This window comes from Drosophila yakuba, chromosome X, assembly GCF_016746365.2.
Source record: "Drosophila yakuba strain Tai18E2 chromosome X, Prin_Dyak_Tai18E2_2.1, whole genome shotgun sequence".
Taxonomy (NCBI): domain Eukaryota; kingdom Metazoa; phylum Arthropoda; class Insecta; order Diptera; family Drosophilidae; genus Drosophila; species Drosophila yakuba.
Window position 1 is genome coordinate 16404683 of NC_052526.2, and position 12114 is coordinate 16416796.

Genomic DNA, 12114 nt, shown 5'->3' on the forward strand with positions numbered 1-12114 from the left:
TTTACTCGTATTTTTTTTATTTTTATACTCGTTACTCGTAGAGTAAAAGGGTATACTAGATTCGTTGAAAAGTAACCCCGCACCCCGCACGAAAAATTTGTGAAAATTTTAATTTTTAACGCCTAGCGCCAAAAACTGTCAGTGTTGAAAACTCTCTACCGCACTTCCACTAGCTGAGTAACGGGTATCAGATAGTCGGGGAACTCGACTGTAGCGTTCTCACTTGTTATTTTTATTTTCATTTTGTATTTTTGTATTTTCGTATCTCGGTTTTTTGGTTATTTTTTCCTTTTTGGCATCCCCGAGCTGCAATCATCAATCAACGAGTCGCTCGGCTTTCGGCTTTCAACACATTTAGCCGCGCTCCAGCGGTTTGAAATTTCAACTGGCGACGTCTCCTTTTTGGCCACGTCTAAATGCTTGACCACTGGCCATAATAGTTGAAGTTGTTGCCGTTTTATGGCCCAGCGTCTTCGCTTTTGTGGCTTCATCTTCTTGGCCAGGTTCTTGGCCAGCTCCTTTTGCTCGCCTTCTTTGGCTTTGTCAAGTGGAAAATGTTGTAGAAATGCGTGGTACTTAAGTCCGGCACCACCGCAAAAACCGCACAATTTAATACCAAACAAGAAATTAACAAAACTCGAGAAAAAACGTGGACAGGCAGAAAAAAAGAACATGTGAGAAATGCCTATTTATATCTATATTTATTAAAAATATTACTATTTTATTTTATAAATCTCTTGCATTTCAAAAGCAAAAAAATTAGTTATTCCGTCTTTATTTAAACATATTAATTTGATTATATAAGTTAGTTACAAATTTGTTTCTGACAGTGCATAGCTGGGCGCAAAATATGTGAAACGAAAATTTGTAACTTACTGCGAGTTATTGTATCTGGCAGATACATTTTGAGCGACACCCGATGACTATCTTCTGACACGTCTGCGGGTGGTTGAGGAACAGGTTGAGGGTGGTGGTGGTTCCTACTCGGATTCCGATTCCGATTCGGATTCGGATTCGCCATTCGCCATTTGCCATTCGCCATGGATATTCAGCCGGGAAACCCGATCACCCAAGGTATTGTCCGTCAATCAATGCGCCAATTGAGCAATATCCAGCCAAGGGGTGAACGCATCTAGATTGCTGCCAAGTGGCTGCAATCAATGCCGCTCAATGGCGCATATGTTCGATATATCAGCTACTCAGTTTAAAGTCGTTGATCTCTATCTGAATCTGATCTCTATCTGAAATTAGATGTGTATTTTACTCTATTACTTAATAGTTGAGAGCATTTCTAACCATTCTAACAGTAATAAGCAAAAAACATTTAGATAGCAACTTAATTTGTATGATTTCTACGTAGAGCAAACCAACAAATCTAAAAAGTATGTAATGCATCTAGTTAAGTATCTTGCCATAGCTTTCTAGCTCAAGTTGTGATGATAAGTAAGTATCTTGCCATAGCTTTCCAGCTCAAGTTGTGATGATAAGTAAGTATCTTGCCATAGCTTTCTAGCTCAAGTTGTGATGATAAGCCGACAAATGGCCCCCCCTTAAGGTTTTAATATTTTTCACCACCCCGCACTGCAAGTACACTACCTTTTGAAACCCTCGTTTGCAAAGCTTGGTGTTGTCGTCACCACAAAAACCGCACACATCATCGACATCAACGCTCGGACAGTGGCCAGTTAGCCCCCTGTTCCCCCTTCCCCTTCCCCACTCCCCCCTGCCCCCCTTCCCCTTTGCGACCCTGATCCTCACTAAATTGGTAACTAAATACTTAAACTAATTTAAGGTTTAACAAAGTCCAAGAGAAGTTGTCGCTGCCATGAGGATTGGGGCGAGGGGTTAGAGGTGAAGTGTGGCGGTTGACCGCAAGCGATGTGCTGCAGCTGTGTGTGTGCGTATCTGTGTAAGGTAGCCCCACCAACACCAATACAAATACCATGGGCATGCCTGCGGTCAAACTTTGAGCCTTCTCTTGCCGATTTAGGGATGTGCATGTTACAAGATATTACTTATTTGTGAAAGGTGCAAAAATGCATAAATTAAGACCAGAGACCTCAAAAATGAATAGAGTTTTGGCAATTAATTGAATTAATTAATCTCAGATATAATAAATAAAATGTAAAATAAAGTTTATATGATAAATAATAGAATATAGTAAATGGATAACTATTTATACGATATTCGCAAGTCCATCTCTACGTGGCTTTCTTCAATTTCCCTGTCCACACAAGCAGCACTTAAGTATCTACTAACAGTTATTTACATTGCTTACTAATTTCTCAGATGAAATACACATATTTCTATGGTTTCGCGAATGCACGAAAAGTGGGGAACGAAAATTCCAAATATGAAACTCAATAGGGCGGCCAAAAAAGCGCAGAGCAGTGTGAAAAACTTACAAATTTCAGGTGGAGAAGAGAGTAGAGTAAAAAAAGAATGTGATTTCTTAAACAAGCATTCCAAATCGAATGCCCAAGGATTCGATGTTTCTTAGATGCCAAGAGCTGCACAGAACTTTCGCAGTCACAGTTTTCACAGCCTTCGCCCGTGATCGCAGTGATTAATGGCGAGTCACTGTTGGCGCTATAACTATGCCCCGATATCAGTGTATAAAATCATATACACGTACATCTGCTTGGGCCCTGCTAATTATTCATCGGGTTCATCACATCGTGTGAACTCGGTTTGTAGGTTTTTGTTATAAGTTGTTCGTTTTTATAATGTATTTTTTCCAGTTTTTTTCCATTTTTTCCGAAGCTTTTTACCGCAAATGTCTAATGAAGTTGGCCCGCTTTGATTGAGTGGGTGCAATTAAGACAGCTATGGTTATGTGTATGTGAATGTGAATGTGGATGCATTTGCGACAGATACAGATACAGATACAGACACAGATGCAGATACACGTACTGTGCATCTGGCAGATACAGTTGCTCGCCGCGCATATTTCTCACTCATAATTAAGTCGTTTTGAGCGCGTTTAGAAATTGTTTTCGCTGCGTGTTTTGCAGCCAGCCAACTTCAGCTGGCCAACTTCTTGTTTGTAAAGCGAGCAGCTAATTGCAACAGATTTTCCCATGGAATCCCAACCGATCCCAGATCCCAGCGAAAGTCAGGGACCGAAGGGGCCCCCGCCAAATTGGGTTATTATGTGCATAGTTATGGCCACGATGCCAACGCCTCCAACGCTTCTCGCATGCGACACTTAATTGCAACGGAAAATGGAAAAATGGAAAAATAGAAAAATAGAAAAATGCTAAAATGAAAAGAGTGGAAAATGCACCCATCCCCATCTAGTTTGCTGGCCAAGATTAGGGTCAGAAACTGGCACAAATCTCAGCGCAAATTTTCTTGCCTAATTACTGCCGCCAGAGAACAGAAGAAACTAGCAGATAGTAAATTCCTATGCTAATTGGCAAGTGAGTGAGTCTTCCAAATAAATAATCGCTGGCATTCATTAGGTCAGCACTTGTGGGATATAACCGCCGCACGAAGGGCCTTGTAGAAAGTTGTGCTGCAAGTAGCTCATATATTTGCAAAGCTTCCCTTTTCGAACTGGTCCAAATTCTTAGGTGATCAAGTTATTAGCGATCCTGTTTTAATGATGAATTCGAAATGCTAGCCACTCAACTCATTTCTAAATTCTTCAGAAAACTTCAGTTATTGTCGAAGTTGTAATTACTCGAAAAACACGACTATTTGAAGCAGTAGTTTTGTAGTCATTTCTGTAGTCCATTGGGCAGACCATATATTATTACGCATACGACATGTGTGCCGCGCATAATTACGAACGAAGTGATTACGTCGCTTTTGGTCGGTGGTTATTTTGTTATTTGTTTGAAAATTGGCCCATGAGACTGAACACGCACAAAAGATTGGCGATTTTAATGTCATGATCAGAAGCGGAAATCCATGTTGAAATTTCCATTTAATTTCTGTTAGCGTCGCACTATGAGATACCAAATGAAACACATGAAACAAGTGGTATCTGCAGATCGGCCACACATAACACACATAACACACATAGTAGGAATCAACCCCGAAAAGTGGCAACTAAAAATCGGTCCAACGCATAAATTGTTATGCCTCATAAAGAATACAAAAAGCGGAGCCAAAAGCCAAAAGCGTTTCGTGACCAAATATGCTAAACAGTGACAATTTCACAAATGCCCATTGTTGTATTTGTTGCTCGCCGAGCTGTAATTATAAGCGGCAGATACAGATACAAAAAGTATCTCTATCTGTATCTGTATATGTAGCTGTAGCTGTATCTGTATCTGTTGCCGTATCTGTAGAGTTTGCCAATTAATTTGTGAAAAGCGTCGGGCATTCAAGAGAGAGAGAGAGAGAGAGAGAGAGAGAGAGAGAGAGAGAGAGACAAAGGGGGAATATAAAAAGGGGTTGGCGGCTGGGGGTGGTGCATGAATCTAATTGAGTTGGACGATTCCAAACCGAGACTCCAGTCAACTCAGCTCAAACTGAAGCCCAGACTCAATTATGCATGCACCCCTAGTCTTATTTTATCTATTGTTTTAATGCGACTCTTTATCTGCTTTAATTAGTTTGTGCGCTACCTTAATTCCCATTGTGATGCAGATGCTGGCAACGCAAACGAAAACGCAAACGCTTCCCCTTCCCGTTTCATCTCATTTTTGTATTTGTGTATTTTTGTATTAGTTTTTTTTTAGTTTTTTCCATTTCGAAAGCAAATTAGTTTGGAAATTATCGTGTTACACTACTTACGGAAAAAATGATTTCATTATACACGGCCCGAAAATGACTTCCGTTTAGGTTCGACTTTTGTTTTAATTTCGGGGCGACGGCCGAAATTTCCGAGAGCGGAAATCTTGTAATCACCCACGGATCGGAAATATCACTGGAGTGAAATATCATACAGATGCGGAGCAAGGGTTAATCGCATTTTGATGGCTTTATAAAGTCGCGCTCAACTACAGTTCCGTTTTCTGGGCGACTTTGTTGGTCGCATGTGTGCACAGGGAAAAGCGGGAAACACAAGAAAAACCCAAAACCTAGTGAAAGATACTGTTTAATCTTAAGAAAATATATTCCTAACTAAACAGCAGTTGCATACGTATTTCAATATTTTATTATCTATTTTTTATAAACATCCATGCTTTAATACAAACCAAAGACGAGATAGTAATAAGCAAATAAGCTTTTTCCTTTAATTCTTTTTGCTCATTTTTTATATTGAATTTTTATGTATTATTTCTCTCTCTGTTTGTTACTGTGACAAAGTTTCGACCCTCTTTTTGGGGAATTGGCCAAATCCCACACGAATTGCTGCTAAAATGCGCGACTCTCTCTGCTTTGCCAAGCACTTAACCAAAAATTTTATTTTGAATGTTACTCTAATGTTCGATAAATCACACACATAACACACACAGGAATAGTTGACTGGGCACTTCCGATCCAACTTCCCCCGAATTTTCCGAATTTTCCACAACCTATATCTGTGCGGCACATCAATTGAATTTTAATGGAAATCGACGAGGAATAAAAGAGACTAAAATGCTGTAAAAAGAAAATCCAGCAAAATACAAAAAAAAAAAAAAAGAGCATTAAAGATGCTGTGGGGAAAATGGTGGGGGGCAAACTGTTGGAAAAAAGGGAAAATCGTACGTGAAATTAAAACGAAAATGGCAATGAGCAAACGGTTTTTAAAAGTGCAACGGCTCGTGAATTTGTCTAAATTGCTGCTTTACTTTGGGTCAATGAGGCAAAGACGAATTGGGAATACTTGTAAATAGAAGTTTATATTTTATTTGGGTGAAATTAATCAAGCTTCATGATTAATATGCAGCTGAGCATGCACTTAAAATAAATATAGTTTTGTTCATTTTACTTGACTTATTTGCTACTTTCTCCATTGCTGATACAAATGTTCAAAATACACCATATTATTCTTTTAAATATCGCATTCCTTTCAAATTATCCTATTTTCGTTGTATGTTGAACCTAACCTAAGTATCCAAAGTATATATCTTCCCACTACTTTTTCCACTTACAGGGTATCGCCAAAAAGCGTCTCGTTCGATTCGTTCATTTGCCAACGATTTTTTCCAGCCGCTCAGCGGCTACGTTCTGCTTCAATGCAGTCAAATTCTGTTATAGGAAGAGGCAGTCCCCCTTCCCTTATCCTTGTGGCCCCCCCGAAAATTGTCTAGCCAATCGGCAGGATATGCCAGGACATCCCCCTTTCCCCGGCAAAAAAAAAAAAGAAAGGGAGAAAAAAAGAAAACAGCATCAGCCATTGCCCAGCGTAACCAAAAAGCTAAAATGGCCAATTTTACAATTTCAAGTCTCGCCGATGACAATTTTTCTACACAATCCTGTTCCTGCTCCTGCTCCTGCTCCTGCTATATTTTTCGAGGACATTTCGGGGGTTGGGCGATTCCGTTTCATTTTCGTGTTGGCTTCTTTTTTTTTTTGTTGTATTTTCGGGTGTTTCCCTCTTTTTGCCGCTTTTAAATGGGCTTTTTATGCGCGGCAGATCAATAATATATATAAAAGATAGCGCATCGGGGGAGTATTGAATGGGATGAGATGGAATGGTATGAGATGGGATGCGATGGGATGCGATGGGATGGTATGAGATGGTATGAGGTGGGATGAGTTGAGGAAGCGTGGACAGGATATGCGCGCCAAGCGGAAATGTGCACATTTATTTATCCTGTTTCGATTTCGCTTTGATTTCGTTTTATATTTTATTTTTTTTTTTGTATTTTTGTGTTTGTTTGCCTTTTTGTTATGTTGCTTGTTTGCCCTGGCGACGCTAAACGAAATTTTCAAATGGTTTTGCCCATGGGGAATTGGCAATTGGCAATCGGCAATTGGCATTGGATGGGCGCTGTTTAGTGGCTTGTGACCGACTGGATACCCTCCACTTTGACCCCCTTTCCATCGCACAACACACACGTGCTGCTGGCTACATAGGCTCGATTTTTGGGAGCAGGACATCAAGGATGTGGATGTGGATGGGTTGGAGGTGGAGGTGGAGGACTAGTCCATGTTTAGGCAGGCACAAAAAATGCTGTGTAAAATATTTGAAAACGAGATTTTTCACGGCTGGTAGTTTGCATGTTCAGCACCGTTACTGTCGGCACCGGAGACGATGACGACGGGCGCTGGCCATTTGCATAAAGGAATATCCACGGAATATCCACGGGCTCTCCTCCGGACTTTGCTGGATATGGCTCCAATACCCACAGCACCCAGCTACCCCATTTCCCCTCTCCACGGATCACCTTTGAGTGGGGCCTCATGCAATTATGCGGCTGCAAAATACAATCAGAATCGGCCATGTCGACCGCTAATTGGGTTTTGATAGGTTGCGAATGCAAATCCAGGGGTGTCATGAATTTTCCACTGCCGTTGTGGCTTAAGCTAAGGTCAGTGGCGGCTTAAAGGGATTTGGGTGTTCAAACGAACTGTTTTTCAAAAACCAATTATATTGAGACAATTTTGTATTGTTTATTGAGGCTTTTTCTTCACAGCTTGGGTAAAATAGCCATATAAGTTTTTGACAGTTTAAGAAAACTATTTCATAAGTTGGCTAAAAGTGGTAATTTAGGCAAAAGAAAAACTGTTTTGTATCAGTTTCAAAAATCCCTCCTTTTTCACAATTTTCCGCTCACTAATTGAGCGCAATCTCTGGGCGAGATCAGCACGTGCCCTCCGCCTCCGCCGCCACCGAAATGCAATTGCACACATTTTGTACCATCAACGGCTACTGGCCTTAACACTTGGCCCAAACTCTTGGCCGCAACGCGACTTCTTTGGCCAAGAACAGGGCACAGTGGTGCGACTGAAGGGCGACGATTAATGAAACGCGGGTAAATTAATGATCAATGCAAGAGTTATTAATGAAGACGGGCATCTCATCTCCTTTCGCTGGGCATCTGGAATCGACTTCGGCAGCTGGCTGCCTGCGTTTGTTTTTTATCGAAATCTTTTAGCCGAATGTGGCTACTGTGCACTCGCTCTGGCTCTTTGTTGCCGCAGTTCTTCGAGTTCTTGAAGTTCTGGCAGTTCTTGGAGTTCTTGGTGTTCTTGGTGTTCTTGGAGTTCTTGGTGTTCTTGGAGTTCTTGGTGTTCTTGCAGTTCTGGGAGTTACTAGAGTTCTGCTGGCGATAGCATCTCTCATTCTGGGCCTGGCCGCCAACGCAGCAGCCCGGCCATGAATAATGTTGGCATATATGCATTTGGGCCACTGCCACTTGGAGTTGGAGTTGGAGTTGGAGTCGAGCCACCCTGAAGCTGCCACAGATCTATGATCAATCCGAATCAAAATGCAATTAGTTGGGCGTTGGGTGGCATGGATGCCATGGTTGGCACGGTTTGCCGGCAAAAGTCAAAGGAAAGGCGGCCGCAAAGTGTGAGGTGAATGCAGGAGGTCCAAGACAATTAATATAGCGGATAAATGGATTTCAGCCGCAGCTTGTAATTTTGCTGTAGCCAAGAAACCTTCAGCTTTATGCCAACATAAGTGGCTTAGGTTATGGAAATACCAACCATTGACTTGTCACGTCATCACTAGACGAAACCAAGTACAGTTGCGCTCAAAACGCAGCCACTAGCAACTGCAATCGATATAGAGACATTCATCTAACTTGCCCAACCAAGGCATTTAGCTCGATTGCCTAGCCGCAGTTGCAGTTGCAGTTGCACAGCAGTTGCACAGCAAACAAAATCCCATAAACCCATGAAAACCATATCAAAAGCCGCCCTCGCTGGCTCTCGGATTTCCACTCATTGGCGGCCGCAAAATGTTATAATGTTATAAATTATTGTAAATTTGTTAAAAGTAAATGTTTAAGCGCTTGATTACATAAAAATTCAGACCGCAGAGCCCTTCCTACGTTCGATTGCCAAGTGTCTAATGAGCTGCGATCGATTTACACGGGCGGCGTATCTCGAGATGATCATTATGAAAACCGAACCCAAGCGATCTGGAAGCCGCAACAACAATTACAACAATGAGATTTGTTCGTGTTGTAAGTAGCTGGAAACAGTTTTGCGGCCTAAACTGTTAAGCTTACACTGTGGAAAAAGCAATGCCTATGATCTGTGCATTTCTACACCAAGCAATAAGGATTGTTAGAGAGATAAAGGCATCGAACTTAGTGGGTTTACTAATTTCACTACAATAAAGTTTCAGCTTACTTACGATCTTTTGCGATACATTTTGGAAACGAAGCACTTCCCTTCGTCGAGTGTATGGCTTTGTGATCCACTCCCAGCTCCATGTGCCGACCCGCGATGATTAATGCAAGGCAATCAGTGGCCTGACTACTGCGCAGCCGCCTCCAACTTGGCCAGGAGTCAACTTCAACTCCAGCTTCAGCTTCAGCTCCAGCTCCATCTTCAGTTCCAGCTCCAGCTCCAGCTCCATCTGCTCCATTGCGACGGAGATCCATTACAAATGAAGCCAGTTGACTTGTTTTGTTTGGCGACTGATGAATGCAGATAAAGCGACTGGCCAGTGGAATGCCTTTGAAGGCTGCGCCGTCGGCGATCGTAGGACAAAATGCAACAATGAGCCCGAAAAAAGCACTTGACGAGCGGCTGTTAATGAAACCGCTTCTTGGATCTGTGCATCTGTGGATCGCTATATATCCGTGGATATGGAGGTTGCAGGAGTTGGAGTTGAAGCTAAATGATTGATGGACTGACTGGCAACAAGCAACGTGCAACTGGCATCACTGACACAACTGGCAACTGAAGAGCGGAATGAAATGGAAGCGCAAATTAAATCGAAATTAAATTAACGCATCTTGGCCGCAGTCGTGGAAATGCGATCAAAGTGTGAAATTAACATTTTGCGCTAATCAGGCGGGGCACGCGTTCCATTCCGTTCTGCATCCGACGAGGATCGCCCGCTGGGCGGGATCACACCTTTTTTGGCCACCAACCGAGTGGCTCCTCCAGTGCCTCCAGTGCCTCAAGTTCCCCAGTTCCTTAGTTTTCCAGTTGATTTGAGCGGCTGTTAGAACAAATCCGCTCTTTGATAGACATCTGGCATCTGGTGTATATAGTACATATGCAGTACAGTTCAAATAGAGTGTGTGGTATCTGGTATCTGGTATCCTCACCCCTTCGAAATGCGAAGGGCTTGCAGTTGCACTTTTTGTGGTAATTTACATTTCGTTTGGCGATCTTATCGCTGCGATTGTATCTCAAAAAACAAGCGGCGAAAAAAACATTCAGGTCAGGGTCGATGGGGTGGTAATGGCAAGGGGTTGTCGCCTGTTTGGGGTACACCTTAAAAAAAAAGAGTAAAAAAGCGAATTGAAAACTTAAAACTATTTATAAGTATGTTAATTGTTTTGTATCTACGCTTGGCTTTAATATACAATTTGGTTTGCTATAAAAAGCGAGTTTTTCAGTTTGTCCAACAATATAATTTATTTATAGTAAATTGACTATTATCCAAAGATTTTCTCAGTGCACTGAGCAACCCCGATTGTTTCAATTGAAGTTCGGCGGATTTGTTACGGTGCTTCTTTAACGGTTCGTCGCTTGGGAGCGGGTTATATGGGTGATTGAAAGGGTGAATCGGTGAATCGGTGAATTGGTGAATGAGTGAGTGAGTGAGTGATTGCGGCAGCAAATGAGTGTATGAGCTAGTACTTGAATGGTTAAATAAACGAGTGATTATTCAAGTGGCAGCAGTGGGAGTTTGAAGTGGGCACATGGGCAATATTTATTAGATGCCTGGTGAAGCGGCAAGTGAGTTACTGATTAACACAGCAATTGATTGAAATGTATAACATGATCGATTATTAATTCCATCGTTGTACATTTTTGAAATACTTCTTCAACACAAGTTCCGAATACGAATGTTGAATGAGCTGAACCTCTGCGAATAAGTGAGTGATTGCGCTGGCACTCATTCCCTTATTCATTTGCTGGCATTGTCTCCGAAGTTTTCACACAATTAAATTCATTTAAGTGCTTCATTACGATCATCTCCACCTGCTGCTCCACTAAGTAAATCTCGTTTGCAACCAGCAACTAGCAACTAGCAACTAGCAACATCAAGCAGCAACCTGCAACCTGCAACTTGCAACGCGGGTTGCTGCTAATTGTTGCACAAAGTTTCACCAAACAATCCACGACTCAGTCTCATCTTCTCCAGCGTCATCATCTTGGCCGATATTCCAGTCTTTGCGGTTCGTGATACCCTGCAGTTCTCATTTGGGGTATATATATTTACATAAATCACATGGGTCTTATTTGGGACTTTTGAAACCAGAATTACCTTTACGCTAACTTGGCTGCTTTACAGATTTTATAAGATTTACTTACAAGTCAGTAACAATAAGTATGTAAATGTAGACTGGTGTCAAAAATGCAAAACTAGGTATCTGTTAGGCCAGAACTTCGGACTAACCAGCATAATTGTTGTTTGGGCTGTTTGCATTTTCAATTAGAGTGGCGAGCATCCATGGCAGCAAGCTCCTCGTGCAGATCTCCCATTCATAATTAATTTTTATCGGGCTGAGATCTGGCCGCGATTAGACCTAGACTCCATGGCAATGGGAAACGATGTCAGAGCAGATGGAAAAAAGAAAAATATACTCTCGTATATATATGTGCAGATATGTATATGCATTGGTAAGGGGGGCAAATTGAGGCCCGATTGCCAATTGGCGATTGGCGATTGGCAATTGGCGATTCCCCCCCTGCAATTTGGGCCATTTAATTTTCGCATAAATTCCTTATCGTAGTCGGGTAATCGTTGCCCAGGGACCCGAAACATGTCCGGCCAATTTATGTTTTGCTAAGTTTTCTCATATAAAAATGCTCGAAAAATATGGAAAATTACAGGGCTGCTAACGCCAAACTATGCTCTGTCTGGCCATTTATATCCATCCGTTTCATTTCATTCGATTCCATTCGATTCAATTCGATTCAATTCGAGTTGGGGAACGATGCTTTGATGGTTTGATTGTCTGATTGTCTGTTTGATGGCAGGGGCATTTAATTTGCAGCATTACAACCGATAATCAATACAATGAAGAAATATTGCAGTGGTCCCCATCCACAAGGCCCCTATTCCCACTCCTCTCTATCCCCCAAACTCTC

At 41.9% G+C, this 12114-nt stretch overlaps 1 protein-coding gene across 6 annotated transcripts; it reads right to left on the bottom strand.

Moving 5' to 3' along the window:
- Positions 1–813: 813 nt before the first annotated feature.
- LOC26535402 lies at positions 814–9745 on the bottom strand. 6 transcript variants are annotated; one of them, XM_039376599.2, is made up of 2 exons: positions 9194–9745; positions 814–1241 (listed from the first exon to the last, which is right to left on the bottom strand). In XM_039376599.2, exons 1-2 carry the CDS (start codon positions 9441–9443, stop codon positions 1192–1194), a joined length of 300 nt encoding a protein of 99 aa, XP_039232533.1. In that variant the 5' UTR covers positions 9444–9745; the 3' UTR covers positions 814–1191. The 6 variants fall into 6 exon arrangements, with proteins under 6 accessions (XP_039232533.1, XP_039232527.1, XP_039232543.1 ...); XM_039376593.1 differs by lacking the exon at positions 814–1241 and adding an exon at positions 7476–9101; XM_039376609.2 differs by lacking the exon at positions 814–1241 and adding an exon at positions 8779–9091.
- Positions 9746–12114: the final 2369 nt, after the last annotated feature.